This window comes from Protopterus annectens, chromosome 2.part0 (genome assembly GCF_019279795.1).
Source record: "Protopterus annectens isolate FY-2018-M chromosome 2.part0, PAN1.0, whole genome shotgun sequence".
NCBI lineage: Eukaryota > Metazoa > Chordata > Ceratodontiformes > Protopteridae > Protopterus > Protopterus annectens.
The window spans coordinates 247,053,040-247,071,960 of NC_056728.1; the positions used below are offsets into that span (position 1 = coordinate 247,053,040).

General features: G+C 39.0%; 1 protein-coding gene across 1 annotated transcript in view; it reads right to left on the bottom strand.

Annotated features, from left to right (window-relative positions):
- Positions 1-18,921, bottom strand: part of LOC122792729 (RNA-binding protein 44-like) — a 1,860,938-nt gene that overhangs the window by 843,153 nt on the left and 998,864 nt on the right. The window contains exon 5 of the mRNA XM_044060311.1: positions 15,696-15,815. Coding sequence (XP_043916246.1) covers positions 15,696-15,815 — 120 coding nt within the window. The remainder of the gene's footprint in view (positions 1-15,695; positions 15,816-18,921) is intronic.

Genomic DNA, 18,921 nt, shown 5'->3' on the forward strand with positions numbered 1-18,921 from the left:
TGCAGAAATTGCTTTAGTAATCAAATCAGGAATGCCTATCTCAGGCTTTACCAAGTGCAGTATTACTTCATCCACAAATATTGCCAGCTCCTGCTGATAAACAAGTCAGTAATACTCCTAAATTTCCAAGCTTTTAATGTTTCTAGCCAGTGGTTCCAGATACAATGAGAAAAGTAATGGGGAAAGAGGACACCCCTGCCTTGCTTACATCTTTCTGATAAGGCCTCAAAACACCGGAGAACTTTCTGGTGAATAAATGTTGGGGACATCCAGGTTGATTTTCTGCTTCATGAAACAGGCAAAGGAGGATATATTATGCATTATATTCAATGATGTGCCTAATAAGGGAAGAATACAGTGGAACTATACCCTCTTTGGACCATGATCAGATACCAGAAAAAAATAAGTTTTTAATCGTGTCCGAAATTTGATAATCAAATGACAGTTTTCAATCAACACAGGTAAAGTGGAATGTTATCTACTTGGTATGAAGTGGTAATTCTAGATTTTGACAATAAGCCCAGAATTAACTCAAAGTACTTGTTTGTTTATTCTAGGTCTTGCTGAAAAATCTACCAGAATGGAATTTAATAACCACTTCTCATTAGCTATCATCAGCAACTTGGTTGTCCACATTCCCTTGATATCAACTTTCCCGTCAGAGAAACATATAACTTTCCCGTCAGAGAAAAATATGTCAAAGAGAAGGGTGCCAGGGACAGACCCTCTGGGACATTGTTTCTATAGCACAAATATTCTATCCTGTATGGCATAAGTTGTATCAGACAGCCAATGAGCTGTCTGGCGAACTGCATATGCCTTAATGTTGAGCTGGGAGAGTTTGCCAGGTTCTGTTAAGGGGAACACCTTTATGCAAGGGCAGCAAAACAGCCATTCTCCACACTGTAGGGATGTAACAAAAGAGGAGACTTCAGCTGAAGTGTTGATGGAGGGTTTTTGCCGAGTGCAACTTGATACTTTTCTGCAGATTCCCAGAAATATTGTCAGGCCCCATGGAAAGCACAGGTAAGAAAGAAATTACAGTTGTAGAAGCTCCACTCACCGTCACAGTAGATGTTCAAATTCCTCACTGCTGCAGTAGCCTTTGACTTAGAATAACAACTGGCCGGCTTCACAAAGTTCTGGTCCCCACCTACACTCAAATTGCTGACTTGTGTAGCTCTTTGGAGGGAAATCTGCAGTCAAAATGTAGAAAACTTCAGGACTTTCTTGCCTGTACAGGGAATTAAGTTTACTCATCCTGAACCTGTAAAAGATATAATAAATAACTTTATATCACAACAGCAAACTGGGTCTATGTTAAAAGATCAAATTTCATATTATTGGATTCTTATGATCAACCATTTAAGAAGTCAAACATATCCCGATTCAATTAAGCAGTGAATTGTCTTGAGATTCCGGTACATAAGGGATCAGGAAATATGCTCTTTCCCCACTGCAGTGCAATTTTGGAGTTGGTATACACACTTAGCAGGTGGTGTTAGGGTGTGGAGGGCTTGCCCCTGCTAAAACTCTTGTTTTTGAGTTTTTACATATAAAAGACTTTTTAAATAGTTGATCATATGAAATTCGGCTACTTAAAAAGTTGATCATATGACACAGACAGATTCAAGCTAACTATACATAATTGGGGAGGTGGCTACTGTATAGCAGGTACTACAGGCTGTTAATTTTAATGCTCTGAAATTCTTACAAGAAAAAGATGTCAACAAAGGTGGTCTTGAGGAAGACATCTTTCTGAGATACACAGGGACTGGCTTCTTCACCCGTAGATTCACAAAATTCAGAGGAAACTTGGTCCTCACAGCTTCCTTTGGAGGATTTTCCTTTTCTTATGCAACAGCCAGGATGAATGAGGTGTTTTTATGGGAATAGATGGTTATTCACCCTGCACTGAGGAGATATTATAATATGCTACAAGTATTGCTCACTCCACTCCCACTGTTTCATTAATGCCATCCTTGGAGGACATATTTAATACTGTCTGTAACAATCCTGACTGCCAATCTTCATTTCTTTAAAAGGCAGACAGGCTTTATAATGTTCCTCAAACTAACAAGGGTTTGTTTTCCCACCACAGGTCTGACCCTGCAACCATTTCCACATTTTCGCTAGCTGGTTACAGGTTCTTCCTATCCTCCAGTACTTCCCCTGTGGACTAAGAAGGAATGGTATTGGATAGAATTGATAAGATAATATCTTCTTCCTTCACTTTGGCATATAGAATTCTTAACTATCAGACTTGTATGTGGAAGTCTTTTCTTTTTTTTTAAACAAACAGTTTAACAGACTTATCTACTACACTTCCCCCTGAACGAAGTATCTATCTGAATTCTAATGTTTTTGGCATGTCTCAAGTATCTAAATATGCCTTAAGGAAGTAATGCTGTCCTAAGAGACCCAGCTGAATAGACTGAAACATCACAAAGTGCTTAGGAAAAGCTGCGGGAATGGGTATCATTCAGAAATGCAAGAAAGTAGTACAAGAGAGGTAATTAAATTAATAACAGGAGTTCCCATCTGCACACAAAAGCATAAATTAGATGAGCATGGAAGGTATGTTACTGGTGAGGGGTAGTAGGTGGGGAAGATGCATACCTCTCAACCTAGAAACATCAAAAATCTGGACAAGGCCCATGAAAAATAGGTACAAATCTGTACGCTGATTACCATCTAATTTGCATACATAATTATGTAACCCCACCCACTCCAATGGAATTGTGGGATACCAACTTTTGAACACAAATTGAAGAACAGACAACCAAAACATGGCACCAGAGTCCCCCTGCAGCCATTCCAGTGTCCTGTTACCTGGCTATTTTGCCCCATTTACCACAAACACTACTAACGTATGCATACTGCTTTACTTCTACAATGATTTGAATTTTATTTTTACATTTTACAGCACAACAATGCAGAAACACTAAAAGACATCATCTGGTAAAAAAAAGCAATACTGTCTCACAATGAAAATAGGCTTGACATTAAACTTTGCCCTTGAAACTCACATTAATTGAAACAGCACTGAAACCCACACACACCACATCCAAAGAAAATGCATCTGGCCAGTGGTGGATAAAGATTACCTTTGGGCTGTTTTCAAATCATTGGCCCCTTGCACAGAAAACAAGAACCATACATGTGTTCTTTTCTTTATATACCTTCCTGACTTTATTAAATTATATTCCTTGTATAATACAACACACATGTTAGAGCACATTTTAAATTTATTGTTTGAACATTTTACCAGTAATCTGTACTGTAGGCAATGAAACAAAACACACGAACCAATAATGACAAAACTGCCCAATTCAGAACTTTTCCATCATAAAAGTCTGCTTCCACATCCACACTATAAATAGAATGACAGTAGTGTAAGCCATAGGCATCTTGCACAGCGTCTCGCACTTATTTTCAATTTCATTTTTTTTTTTGGGGGGGGGGGGGGGGACAAAAGGTCAAAAACCAGGGACACATTTTAAACATTGCTTGTATCATTTTGTAAAGTTGCTAGAATAAAATGCTGTGCTACCATCATGCATTTCACTGGCAGGTTTTGAACCCAGGACTGTATGCACTACATTCAGAACAACATAGAACATACCACTATCCCAAATTAGCAGCTGCCTGAAAAATAGGAAGACTGAAACTTAATAGCCATCATTTAGTGAATTCATTTCTCAGTTCTCAACATAGCTCTTAACCTCAACACACAAAACATGGACAAACAACAAAGCCAATAATGGGGGAATACAAATTCAGTTCTCACTTCTCACTTCTCACTCACCATATCTGTGAACTGTTAGCACAAAAACAATAATAGGGGAATACAAATTGTGTGCTCACTTCTTCTCATAGCTCTAAACTGTTAGCACAAAAAAAAATGTTCTTACTTGTCATCATAGCTCTCCGAACTCTTAGTACAAAAAAAAAAAAAAAAAAAAATCTGGACAAAGCTCAGAACATAACTTTCAACTGTTATAGAGAAAAAAGCTCTCAACTCACTCAGAAATGGTGGTGGCTATGGATAGTAGGCACTTTTTACCCTGTACTAAAGGTACAGGGTTTGAGCCTGAATAACTAAGACACAGACACAGACACAGACACACACACACACACACACACACACACACACACACACACACACACACACACACACACACACACACACACACACACACACCTACCTCACACTGTACTTCTGTGTAAGGTATACAGTATAATCAGTTATGGAAATTGATTAAAAACTAAGTTATAATGTAAAATTGCATACTCGTACTGGCTGCCATTTTTCTAGAGTCACAGATGGGTCTTTTCTGGGCATCACATTATGCAGTACACAGCTCTGCACATTAACTGTAAGTTGTGTGGATAACACAAAAAGAACAAATACTGTAGATAGGATGAATGGGAAGAAATCACAGGTAACACTACATTAATTAAAAGAATCAATGGTACTGGATTCTATGTTATAATATAACACCAATAAAAGTAAAGTTTTATATATAGACAGACAATATATAGTATGTTTATTTTGTAAGAACACCAGCTTTAGCCTATGGACTGGTAAAAACGTTTGAGTATAAATTAAATACTAATTATATAATTCTAATACACATTGCACAAATATGAAATCTAAAGCAAGATCAACCTGAGGAAATGTTAAAAGTAAAGAAACAGTACTTCAGTTTTATAATGTATATATTCTGGATCTGGTGTATAGCATAACAACTATAACAAATGACACTGCAGAAAATTTAAAAAGGATGTCAGAATATTCTGTCAGATTACATGAGCCAATCTCTGTTCACTCTCATGAAAAATGCTCAGGGTAGACCTGTTAGTAATATATAAGCCCAGAAAGGCTGAAAACCAAAGAGTGTATAAACGTTTGACAACAGTAACCCCATTTAATATTAAAGGAAAAAGAAGTAGAATGGCTACTACCATCAGTAAATTTCAGGAGACAAAAAATAAACAAATGAAAGGTGCCTACATCTGAAAATAGCTGATGATTTCAAAACCAAGATAGGATGGTGAACTTCATGAGTGACTGATGCTATGAGTTTAGGCTTATTCTGCCTAAGGCTCTATAAACAGATATGTATTAATATAAGTACCTCAACCCAAAACATAGTGAAAGAACACCTTGATGAGGTTTCAAAACTTTCTAGTGAAACTATGTGTACACACACACACACACACACACACACACACACACACACACACACACCCTGTTCCTTACCTGCCTGAATCCAAACACACACCCTGTTCCTTACCTGCCTGAAGCCAAATACACACCCTGTTCCTTACCTGCCTGAATCCAAACACACACCCTGTTCCTTACCTGCCTAAATCCAAGCACACACCCTGTTCCTTACCTGCCTGAATCCAAGCTCTTCAGCCCGCCAGCTTAGCTTGCTGCCATTAATCCCCTCAGCTTCCTTGCCGCCATTACTCTCCATTAATCCCCTCAGCTTCCTTGCCGCCATTAATCCCGTTCCCGGCCGGCGAACTTTGCTGCCATTACTCCTCCATTAATCCCCTCAGCTTCCTTGCTGTCCCGGCCGGCGAACTTTGCTGCCATTACTCCTGGTGAACTGCTCTTCTTCTGTTCGTCATCGGCCCGTTAATCCCGACTCTAACTGCTCAGCCAGCCGGAAATGTTCCTTGCCGCCATTAATCCCAGCTCTCTAACTGCTCGAATTCCTGCCATTTCAGCCAGCCGGAAATTATGATGTGAGCTCCTTGAGCTCAATTCCGACTGGCTGGTAGCCTGGTGGAGCTGACGTTATTGCGCATGTGATGACGTCCGCTCCGACAGCGCGAAAATTTCAAAAATGCAAAGAAAAATCGGAAATGAAGGGGTGCCACTCTGGAATCGTGGCACCCCTTCATTTGGACCCCAAAACTCGGTAAAAACCGAGTAATTCGGTACGGTTGGGAGGTCTGGGAAGTTGACTGAATGTGGGAAATATGTACTTGTCAGCTAAAGTGAAGAAGTTTGAACTAAACCAAATTATAAAAGAAATAATTACCTTTCAGCAAGGCACAACGATTTTAGCAGGAGAATGTAATTTGGTGACATCAGTGGAGGATGTAGGATGAGGGCCAAGAACAAGAAGGCTAACAACCAAAAGGAAATTGCCAGGCAGTATACTGAAGATCTATGGCATGGAATATTTGGGGGAATGATACAGTAAAGAAGGATTTATGCTTTACTTAGCAAACTATGAGTCTGGTCCTAGATGCCGCACAACACAGAATGATTTTTTCACTACTGTAGACACGATGGTCAAAGGCCAGATTACTGTCTGTGTGTGCTCCCAAGTATCTGACTACTTGGTCATCTCTTAGGGTGTACTGCCAATATGATAATTAAAAGGGGTAGATGACTTCCTGAAGGATACTATTATGCATTTCTAGGCATTTAGTTTTAGTCCATGGCTATAACATCAGTTGTTTGTGTTAGCCTTTCCTGCAAAAAAATTGTAGGCGATTCCTTTACTGCTCCTAATTTGCAATTATCTGCAAATTTAGACAGTTGGAGGCCATTAACCTGGCAAAATTTCAAGCCCCCATAAACCTGGAGATCACTACTCCCTACACGGACCAGTTCGTAACAACCATTTACAAGCATGTTAATCTCTGTATAGAGGCAGCTGTACCCACCAGGAAGCAGTACAGAACTAACTCAAAAAACAAGCCACCCAGCTGGAATGACAACATCAATAGGCTATACAACAGAAGGAAGAAAATCATAACAAAAATCAGGAGGCAGAACACCCAGCAGGAAAAAAGCACTCTCATCAAACTAAACAAAAAACTCAGAGGACATATAAAGTCTATTGAAGCCTAATTTTACTTAAATCTGGCCTCCAAAGCCAAGGACAACCACAAGGTCTCCTTTAGCTATGTCCGTAACCTTAAAGGCAATACACAATTGTGTGCAGAGCTCACTGTTAATTAAGCCACCTATACTGAGCCAGAATATATAGCAAATCTACTGGCAGACAAATTCAATTCTAACTTTACCCCCTCTTTCCCTCAACCTCCTCCCAGGAAGCACCATCAAATATAACTTCTCCCTACTATCACCAGTGAACAGGTACTCTATGTTCACTCTAAGGCCAAAAATACTGCATTGACTGACCCAGACAATATACCAGGATGCCTTCTAAATAGTATGAAACATGACCTTGCAGGCCCTCTGGAATTGCTATTTAACTGCAGTCTCCAAACAGGCTTTGTGCCTCATGAATGGAAAACAGCAGCAGTCATCACTGCACAAACGTGGGCCATCTACAGACCCTGAAAACTACAGACGCGCAAGTCTCACTAGTCCCACATGTAAACCCATGAAAAGAATTATCATGGAAATGATTGACAATGACATAGGAAACAAACATTACACCAACCCAATTTGGTTTTCTCAAGGGTAGATCATGCCTACTCAACCTGGTGGACTTCTTTGAGAAGGTCACCAAAGCAAAGGATGAGGGCAAAACAGTTCACACTGAATACCTTGACCTGCACAAGGCATTTGACACAATATCCCACTCAGGCATTGTTGACAACTCAAGAGGTTAGGTAAAAATCACAAAGCCATCTGGGCAGAAAAAAAAAAAAAAAAACTTATCATCAAAAGGACTCTGCTGAACTACAGCAAGGAACAAGGAGTCAGCCCAAACGAACACCAGACTGTACCATCAGAATTTATTTATTGCAAAATTAATTACAGAGGTAAGTCCTTTTGTCCTCCTTAAAACAGGACTTCATCAGAACTAAAGAAACACCCTTGACATACATTTATATATCAAATGTAAAATCTTGTGATGCTCTTTAAACATTAAACCTAAACTACCATATAATTAGATACAGCATTAAAATGTTTAACATATATTTGAAACATGCTTAAAAAACATGTTTGAAAAATTCACTAATTTCTATAAAAATGAAATATTAAAATAATAGTGGACAGAGACCACCGTATGTATTAAACATTTAAGGTAGACCTATAACTAATAAATAACTGAATAACAGTGGTTTCTGGGAATTTCTATCAACTACAACAAATCTCATGTAGAACCAACACAGTTTTTGGAATTCAGAGGTGCCTCACTCAATACAATCACTCAAACAGCATTTCTTCCTTGGCCCAGGGTTCAATCTATTCAGTTTCAAGTCAAAAAGATCATTCAGAATTCTTTCTTAGCTCAAATAATCCTCCAAACTTTGTGTTCCATGTTAGCAGCTATCATTCAGTGCTGTTGGCAAAGAACCCTATGAGAATTCTTCAGAGGACACTTGCAACTCAGTGGTCCATTCTTCATCAGCCAATGTCCAGTCAGATCAAAATAACTTAAGCTTGCAATCATCATCTCTAATGCTGCATAAACTCATACCAAGTGCTAGAAGATCGTCCCTTTGTTCTCCCCAACTCAAAACCATAGTGACCATGGATGCCTCCCAGATCGGGTGGGGGGCACTTCCTGGGAAGGACCGTCCAAGGCACGTGGTCCCTCGAAGAGGCAGATAAATGTGCTGAAAATGATAGCTGTCCTCCTAGCACTGCAGACCTTTCAAGACACTCTTTCCACCTGGACAACTGCGATTCAAAAGAACAATATGTCAGTAGCCTGGTGCATCAACTATCAAAGGGAACCAAATTTTACCCCATTTGTCGAGAACCTATGAGAGTGTAGCAATGGGTGATCTCATCCAATTGGTTTCTGATAGCAATGTACATTCCTGGGAAAACCAGCATGATTGCAGACAAGTTGAGCAGGTCTATTCTGATGCCTTATGAGTGGTCTCTCAACATGCAGGTGGTGTAGAAGGTATTCCGTCGATGGGGCCAACCATGCTAAGACCTCTCTGCATCTCCTCTCAACAACAAGTGCAGAAGGTTCTTTGCCTTCATCCCGCCACCAGGGGAGTCACAGAGAGATGCTCTGCTTCATGATTGGCCCATGGGTCTCCTTACCAGGAACAAAAATACACTATGTGAGTACAGCCTTAGAATGCTTTAATATAAAGAAGTATTAAGCTGTTTGATTAGCTGTTGTATAAATACAAAATGGTTTCTCCATTCCATTTTGTATTAAGTCTCATTTGTTTATACTGGCTATGTGTGGCTCTGAAAAATATAGTACAAATGAATAGCTAACTTATATCACAAGATCCTTAAAATGTAAGTCTAAACTAATGCATAACCAGGTGTAGTAACTTTAGATAACAGTGGAATGTGGGAGTTTAGCATAAATTGCAATATTTCCAGTCTACAAAAGCCTAAAAATTTAATGTACAGCTATGGGTCATTTTTCACTCTTTCTGTATGATTACACATGTCAAAGGTTAACCTTGTTTTCCCTAATTAAATGTACAAAAGTTGCTTGTATTTTTCCAACAAACTACTATCAAAAATAGCTTTAGTGGAGTCCAGTCACCAGTCAGACTTGCAGCTGACTGGCCTCTTAACAGAAGAAAAGCCGTGTCTAGCCAAGTACTCTGGTAAAGTAACTGTTTGAATAGGCAGTGAGGTAAAAGGCTTACAAGTATCCTACTGGTGTCTACTTTCTATTACCCGGCTTTGGGTTTATGTTGTCTGACAGTATAAACAAGCAGTTAAAAGGAAAAAGACTTGTTATTTCTTTTTATCACAGTTTCTAGTAAGTTATTAGTATCATCAGTAACATCACTGTTTTTATTTATGTTCGTACAAATGATCTCACCTTTAAGGAGACTCTGACTGTTCATAGGTAAGTACTAGGCTAGCTGCCCTTGCAGGCCATTTTAAAACTAGCCAATTTCCCTTTTTATGCTTGAAATAACCTAACTCATTTAGTTATACATTTGCCTTACCCATCTGCATGGTCGCTAATCATACACTGCTCCCAATGAGTATAACTGGGATAATAAATTAGATAATTTGAGGGGATCCATACAAGGGATAAAGGATTTAGTAGCTGCTTCTGCCCATTAGTAGTACACGGGAGAGTCCCGGGGTAAATTTTCTGTTTCCTGTCCATAGATCTACATTCCATTTGAAAATGGACAGGGATTAAACTTTGTTTTATGTGGATGGGGAGTCTGTTCCACAGCAGTGGTATCCTTTGAGAAATATATCTGTCCTCCGTTATTACCAGGAACTTGCATCCCTTTTAGACAGCAAAGCTTGTACAGATGTTAGGACATATTCTTCACAAATCACATATAGAAAGGACAGTTAGGTTAGAGTGAATGAAAAGATTTTTGGTAAAATATTTACGTGAAAAAAATGGCCTATTTCAAAAAGTGGAAATCTATGGAACACTCGAGCAGAATTCTGGGCGCACATTCATTTAAACAGGATGGAGTCCCTTTGTTAAGACAAAGGAAGATAATTTTTGCAGCAGATATATTGCCGTATTTGACTTAAGACTTTTTTTTTTATTTTGTGGCATGGTCAGAAACTTAATGGCTCACAATTGTAAAACTTGATATATCTGTACTGATTGTTAATGCTAGCAGCATTAGTAATTAAGTTTATTTTTTTACCAGAAATGTTGTTACATTTGCATAAGATGGATGTTATTGTTTGTGAAACATAGTTAAATATGAATGACTGGAAATCAGTTCTGTCAAGATATAAATGCTGTTACTGTAACAGACATTACAAACAGACTAATACTGCCAACCTTAGAACACATAATTGTTGGAGAATATATACCACCTAAGTCAAGCGATGACCTGCAGGAATTCATACATTTCTTGCACGAAACACAGGAATGAATAATAATAGTTGCTGGGGACTTAAATGCACCAGAAATAGACTAGGATAATATTGATTCAACAACATTAGTACAGGATTTATTTACAATGCATGTTCAGGAACAACAATTGTAACAGACTGTAAATAATTAAATATATAGTGTTCAGACAAGATCAGGAAAATGTGAAGAAAGTGTATGTAACAATATTCAGCCTAACAGGAAATCATTCTACAGATACAAAAGATGTGGTAGGACTAGAAGACATACAAAATGCTAAACTGTGTGTATATTCTAAAGCTTATTCTCAAATACAAGACATTAGAGGCATATTTACAAAATATTATGCAAAACAGTTTGGCTCTGCAAAGGGAGTGATACATTCTGCTAGTAACATCCAGATATCTTCAGATACTAAAATGAAATTAGATTATACTGAAACAGAAGTATGCAAACGGGACCCAAACATAGCATAGGGATGAGACAAAATTAGAAATAATGACTCGAGATCACTACAGCAAGAAATTACAGTACCATTATGCCTGTAATAACTAAGCATAGGGAAAATCTTCAAGATTACAGATATGTACTTGTGAAATCACTTTTATGGGAAAGGGGAATAGGACAAACCCATGAGTCATATAGACACACAAGTCTACCTTCTTGCTATGGAAAAATAATGTAAAAGGTTATTTTGGATAAATCATTGCCAGAAATAGAAAAGCCTGGACCTGAAACAATATACCAGCAAGCACATGTTGAAAATAGATCTATAACCACCTATAAAAATATGCTGTTGTGTAATTTATATAGGCTTACCTTCAGTCTTTGATAAGATCATACACAAAACACTGATTAATAACTCAGACCACCCAGATACTGATGGAATCTTGATAAGATAGACAGCTACATGACTTACAAATAGGACATGGCAAGTATCATACAGCAACTGAACAAGTAAAATTCTATGTTATAGTCAGGGTGTCTCACAGGGTTCTGTCTTAGACCCTTGCTTGTTTAGGTTACAACTTCCAGAGGTGTTCTACAGTATGTATGCAAATGACTTGAAAATAGGTAAAGGGATTATATCTATTACAGATAGGGCATGTCTGCAAAAGAACTCTACTAAATTTACCATTTGGGCATGGGAGTAGAATACCCTGTTAAATACTTTAAAAACTATGCAAAAGAGATTTGGGAGACTTATACTGATGGGTGAATATTTAATCCAGCACACGGTGATTGAAAAAAAAAGTTATGTATTTACCATGATGTGTCAACTGTGTTGTCGATCTTCATTCAGTGAGTGGGTTCGGCTCCATCGGATCAAATTCGGCCAGTGCTAAAGCCCACAGCCACCAAATCTCTCGAGCTTCTCTCTTACCCACAATGACCTACCCAATTACCTCAGATCTTGTTGCTGCTATGTTAGCTTAGGAAGACTAAGAGAATTACAGAAGAGCCATATCCAGAGTCATAAATTTTATATATATATATATATATATATATATATATATATATACACACACATATATATATATACATATACATATATATATATATATATATATATATATATATATATATATATATATATACATACACACACACAGACCATGTAAATACTCATTCCACCAGAAGCCAAGGATGGGGGTTGGTGGCAACAGAGTTGAGAAAGAATGAAGATCAACAACAGATGGAGCGTTACGGTAAGTACATAACTTCTTTAATGTTGTCAGTCTTCATTCTATCCTCAACGAGTGGGACAGCATCCATAGCTAGTTGTATCCAGGGTGGACTCAAGGAAGGAAATTCCTGAGCACCACAGAACCAAATGATGTCCTACCACTGGAAACCAGATCCAACTTGTAATGAGTGATAAAGGTATGAGGAGTAGCCCAAGTTGCTGCTGCATAAATATCGTCCATAGGCATCCTTGAATGAAAAACTGTGGATGTAACCACAGATCTAGTGGACTGGGCTTTCAAGGGATGTGTAATATGAATGCCTAATTTGGCATAGACAAAGGAGATGCAATTTTTCAGCCACTTTGATAGGGTAACTTTGGAAACTGGTTTTCCTAATTTTGGTTCAGAGGAGATAAACAGTTGGTGTACTTTCTTAATTTTTTCTGTTCTGTGATGACAGAATCGCAATTATCTATGAACGTCCAGTAAATGTAAGATATAGTCTCCTTTGTTAGTAAACTTGGAAAAAAACCACTGGTAAATTGATAGTACTATTGATGTTGGATTCTGACACCACCTTTGGAAGAAAGGATGGGTTGGTATGTAAGGTCACTCTACCTTTGTGGAAAACCAAGTAAGGAGGTTTAGAAGACAGCACTTGGAGCTCAGAAATTCTTCTTGCAGGAGTAATGGCAACCAAGAAAATTGTTTTCTACGTAAGATATTTAAGGTCACATGTAGCTGCTGGTTCAAAGGGAGGTTGCGTGAGAGACTGAAGCATCAAATTTAAGTCCCATGGATGTGTAGGGTCTTTAAAAGGAAATTTTAAGAAGAGTGTCCCTTTTAAGAAGGCCTTGCTCAATTAGTGAGATGCTATGGATTCACCATTAAATCCTGTATGGTAATTTGAAATTCCTGCTAGTTGTACTTAATGGTTGAAGTACTGTCACCGTTTTGAAACAGGTGAGCAAGGACATCTAAAATGTGATTGATGGGCTATAAAAAGTGTACACACCCCTGTTAAAATGACATGTTTTTGTGATATAAAAAAATGTGACGACAATAAATAATTTCAAAACTTTTCCCACCTTTAATGTGACTTACAACCTCTACAGCTGGATATGACTATATGCACCTTGTTGGCTTCCAGTGGGGTCGTGACAGTGAAATCAGCAACTAAAATTAGGCAGTTTTCAAGCACCACAACAGACACATCTGGGTCTGACTGAACAAAAGCTTTTGGAACATTAATTTTTTTGAGTTATTTTTACAGTTACTAAGGGATGTCTGACTGACAAGGTTCAGAGGCAGTTCTACAATATGCGATCTCTTTAGCCTCTGGTTTTCTAAATAAATGTTAAGAGAGGATAATCAACTCTATAAAGTTTTAGGAACAAAACATTTACAATTAGAAGGCAACTTATGGTTATGACTAGGACTCAGACAGAATAAACACTTTTGAATGTTTATCTTTATATACTGTCTGCCTCCTGCAGTCACATTTACCCATCTGCCAATATGAAAATCATTTTTAAGTCAAAAAGTAAAGAAAATAGGAAGGTTCCCCAAAGGGGATACTGATCTGCCCACTAGCAATAGAACTGGCACAGGTTCTACTTCTGACAGACAGAAGCAATAGACAAAGTCTCTAGTATCAGGCTGGTGGTAAGAAAGCTCTGAGGATTTTCATGCCCATATGTCTCATGTACCAATATACATTCTTACGCTTGGGTCCAGAGTCAACGTATGGCACGAGATGAAGGCAATTAAGCTTTGATACAGTGGCCATAAATATGGTATCCTTGGCAGGATACTCCCATATCTAGAAATTACTGCAAACATAATCAACAAAAGACATATGCATTAAACAAGAGGACAGTGAATACTGGTACTAAGCTAAAATGAGGTAAATACAGGGATATACTATTCATTATTAAACGTAGACATAATATTGCAGTAAAAGACAGTTACGATATCAATGTGAAGAACAATGTTGGTATGTATAAAAGTAGTAGGCGTTTAAGGCATGTCCCCCTACAAAAAGTTGTTGACATTCATTGTTCTCCTGTAATTTTTTGTTGTAACTCTGGGACTTTCAGAATAGGAACATTCAACATATCAAGAACTGGTGCTGTGACGGATATAGAAGTGAAAGCAGATGACATCCACCAAAGTAATAAGGATTAGGTAAAATACATGAAAACCTCCATCTGACTGGTTGCATGTAAACTTTAATCACTGTCTCATGTTAGCTTGATTAAAACTGGTACCCCTAATCGAACTGAAGCTCCATGTATTATGTAGGCATTCTGAAAAATCAATCGGTAGTATTTTAAAAAATTCTGCAAGTAGCAGCCCTGATGTTATGGACAGGAACATGGATTCTCCATTTTTCTTCCAAAGATACAAGAAATTCCCAAATTTCAAATGAGAACTGGAAAAAAATATGAGTTTTCATTGATTGTGGCATTTAAAGTCACAGCACATTTTCACCATAACCTGTATTTCTTTTACTATATATTACTCACAGTACTGCCCTGAAAAAAGGCTACTAGTCTAGTGAGACTAACCTGGTTAACAAAGGATAAATAAAAATAAATTGCTTTATTGCAAACTCTGCACTAAAATACGTTTTCATCTGCATATACAGATGCACTAAAACGTATGATGGAATCCCACTAATTACAAGAAATTATACTTAAAAATCACATGTAGAATTCCTAGATTTCAATCCAAGAAAATGAAATTTAATCTTGTAAAAACTATAAAGCACTGTCCCTGGTTATGCAAAAGGATAGAGACCTACTCAGGAGGCTGGGGAACAATGACTGGACACCTTGTACTACACATGGCACTACAATCAGCAAACATATTTCCCCAGAAAGCAAAACAAGCCTACATTATTATACTGCCGCACTATAGGACTGATCAGGCTCACAGGTATTCTGACAGGGAATAATGATGTTTACTGGACAGAAGGTTGCTTTAAAAGTTTTTATAACATTGTAAACTTTTGTTAGTGTTAAGTTCAGTGTTTTGATACTTCTTATTCAATTCATTGCTCTGCTAGTTTATACTTTAAATTACCAATCAAGAAGTACACCAAGGGTAAGACCACCTATCTACTTCCAGAAAATGGAAATATTCAATTTTGGCTAAGGCTTACAAAAATTCCAAAATCTGCCCAAAAAGTTGAAGAAGCAAGTTTTTAAAATATATTTTTTAATACAGTTACCTGGGTCATGGATGGTCTTCATGTTTTGAATCTGAACATCCCCTGCAGAGCATCCTTCACACTTATGTCCTTCGTCTGCATCAAACCACTTCTCATTTGCTTCCTGGTCTGTCTTAGTGCCTATAATAACAAGAGTATAGATGAACAGGGTTATTCATGTTCCCTTTTAAAAACACACTTAAAAAAGCAACCCAAGAAAAATGCTATACTATGAGAAAAAAAGGAAAAACAGGTATTCAACCTGTTTCTCTTCCAGAAAGAACATCTTCCTCTTTCAAATTCAGCAGGAATATTTTGGCAATATTAAAGCTATTTAAGGCATTCAGCTTTCTCAAGTCTTCATCCAGCACAAAAAAATGTCAGTGATGGGGATGATCTCTCACATTATGCCCTGTTTTGGTCATTATCAAGTACTGTCCTTCCTGCTCACTTTAGATATGCTGGCCACGACAATAAAACAAGCAGGAGTAAAACAGATCAGAGAGGCAAACCTATGAGAAAAATGAAGCAAAACTGTATTCTATAATGGGTCTAACGAGGGATGAGAACAGTGGGACAATGACCTCCTTTTTTCTGGATGAAAAGCCCTTAGTGATGAGGTGTGCCATATAGAAAGATTTCCTGACTGTTGTGGCGATGTGGTCATCGAAAGTGAGACCACTGTCCACCTGTGTCCCGAAGTCTCTTATCACACTTTCCGTGTTTAGTGTACTGCCACCTATGTAGTAATTCACAGGTACGTTTTTTTTTTTTTTTTTTTTAGGTTTAGGTCCCAGGGTTCTGGTGGTTGTCTGATTGGAGGTCTAAGAAGGAGGACTCCTTTCAAAAAGGTTTTGTACAAAGAGTGGGACATGATTGGATTTCCCATGTAGCCAAAATGGTAATTTGAGATGACAGCTAACTGAACTCTAACAGTAGCAGCTGAAGCTCCTTCATGAAAAATGGATACTAGGAAGGACAGGATAGACTCTATAGGAGCTGAATAGGGATCTATGCCTTGGTTTGCTACCCAAATAGAGAACCTTTTCCATTTGCTGGAATATAATTTTCTTGTGGAAGGTTTGTGTGAAGAAATCAGAATGTGTTTGACTGTAGGTGAAAGACAAATACACCTGGCTATTCTTGGAACTGGAGCAGCCATGCTGTCAATTTCAGGGTCTAGATAGTAGGATAGAACTGCCCTGATTGATGAATCAGGAGGTCTGGAGATGGTTCCAGAATCCATGGTTCCTCCACGAGATAGGGCCACAGGAAGGGGAACCAGACTTGGTGAGGCCAGTAAGGAGCAATGAGGATCAGGGTACTATTCAACAGTTTTGCTTTCTGAATCACTTTTGACATGAGAGGAAAAGGTGGAAAAGCATAAAGGAATCTCGGAGGCCAGTTGTGGACCACAGCATCCCTGGGTTACATCCCCAGATGGGGAATTATGGCAAAGTAGCTGCTGCATTTGGTGTTCATGTATGTGGCGAATAGGTCGCAGCAAGGCTGGCCCCATTTGCAAAAAATCTCTTTCGCAACTTCTGAATTCAGGGACCACTCGTGAGGCATCAGAATTGTTCGACTGAGTTTATCTGCTATCACATTGGACTTCCCCAGGATGTGTGTTGCTACCAAAAAGCGTTGAGTGTCCATCGCCCACTTCCATACTCTTAAGGCCTCTCGACAAAGTGGGTAAGATTTGGTTCCCCCTTGCTTATGTACCACACTACAAGCATGTTGTCTGATTGAATCGCAATTGTCCCTGTAGGAAGAGAACTGTGAAGTGCTTGCGACGTGTATAGCACCCCTCTCATCTCCAGAACATTTATGTGCAAGTGGTTCTTGTGGTTCTGCCAAGTACCTTGGACCATCATTCCCAGACAATCCCCCCCCCACCCTATCTGGGAGGCGTCCATGGTCAAAACTGCATTTTCTTGAGGGGGAGCAACTGGGCGACCTAGAAGTTGATCTGTATGTAACCACCATGTTAGATCCTTCTTGCAGGAGTTTGTGATGAGTATTTGGTGAGACAGGGGGAGATCCTACATTAACCACTGGACAAATAGTAGCCAGTGAAGTACTCTCATGTGCAGACGAGCTAGGGGAACTAAGGGAATGGTGGAAGCCATTGTCCCTAGGACCTGAAGGACTATCCTGGCTTGTACTTTGTCTCTCTTCAGCAAGAATCTGACTTGGTCGCGTAACAATTCTATCCTTTCTGGTGTCAGTTTTGCTGTCATGGTGGTTGAGTCTATTTCTGAGCCTATGAATACAATGTGCTGCAATGGAGATAAGACTGATTATTTTAGGTTTATCGTTAATGCCTAATCTGGCACACAAGGCTAGAGTCTCGCCCCTGGTTCTGATTAGTTGGTGCTTGGCGGTAGCAGTGAGGAGCCAGTCGTCTAGGTATGGAAACACCTGGAATTCTTGACATCTCAGGTGAGCCGTTACCACTGCCATGCATTTGGTGAACACTCTGGGGGCTGTAGTGAGGCCAAAGGGCAGTGTTTGAAATTGAAAATGACTGGCTCCCAACCGAAAGCGTAGGTGTCTTCTGGAGCACCTGTCCAATTTGATGTGGTAGTACGCATCCTGAAGATCTATTGAGTACATCCAACTGTCTTTCCCAATAAAGGGAAATATCGACTGCAAAGTGATCATTTGGAACTTCGATTTCTTTACAGACTTGAGTTTGCTAAGATCTAGAATTGATCACCAGTCCCCTATCTTTTTTGGAACTATAAAGAATCGAGAGTAAGTTCTGGATACTATTTGCTCTGTGGGAACTTCTTGGATGACTCGTTTTTCAGCAACAAGATGACCTCTGATGTTGCATGGTCTAGTTGAATGGGTGGCATGTCTGGTAGACATCGGTTTATCAAGGGATCAGTAACAAAGGGAATCAGGTAATCTCTGGATATTATGGTCTGTACTCAACATTCTTGGGAAATGTTTAGCCAGACGCTTGGGTAAAGTGAAAGACAACCCCCGACTGCCACCAGAGACGGACAGTCGGGCAACCCCTCAGGGGCGATGGAAAGGACGATCAGAGAAAGTTTCTCTATCTCCCTAATGTTACGAACCTCCTCTGCCATGAGGACGGCATCTTCCTTTATATCCTCCCCCTCTGCCTCTAGGGGAGGGTTGACCTTGTGCCTGAGGGAAACTTTTTTGGGATTTAAGGAACCACATTTTCCCTCCTGTTTGACCCTTGGGATAGGGTCTAGAAGGAAGGGAGAAA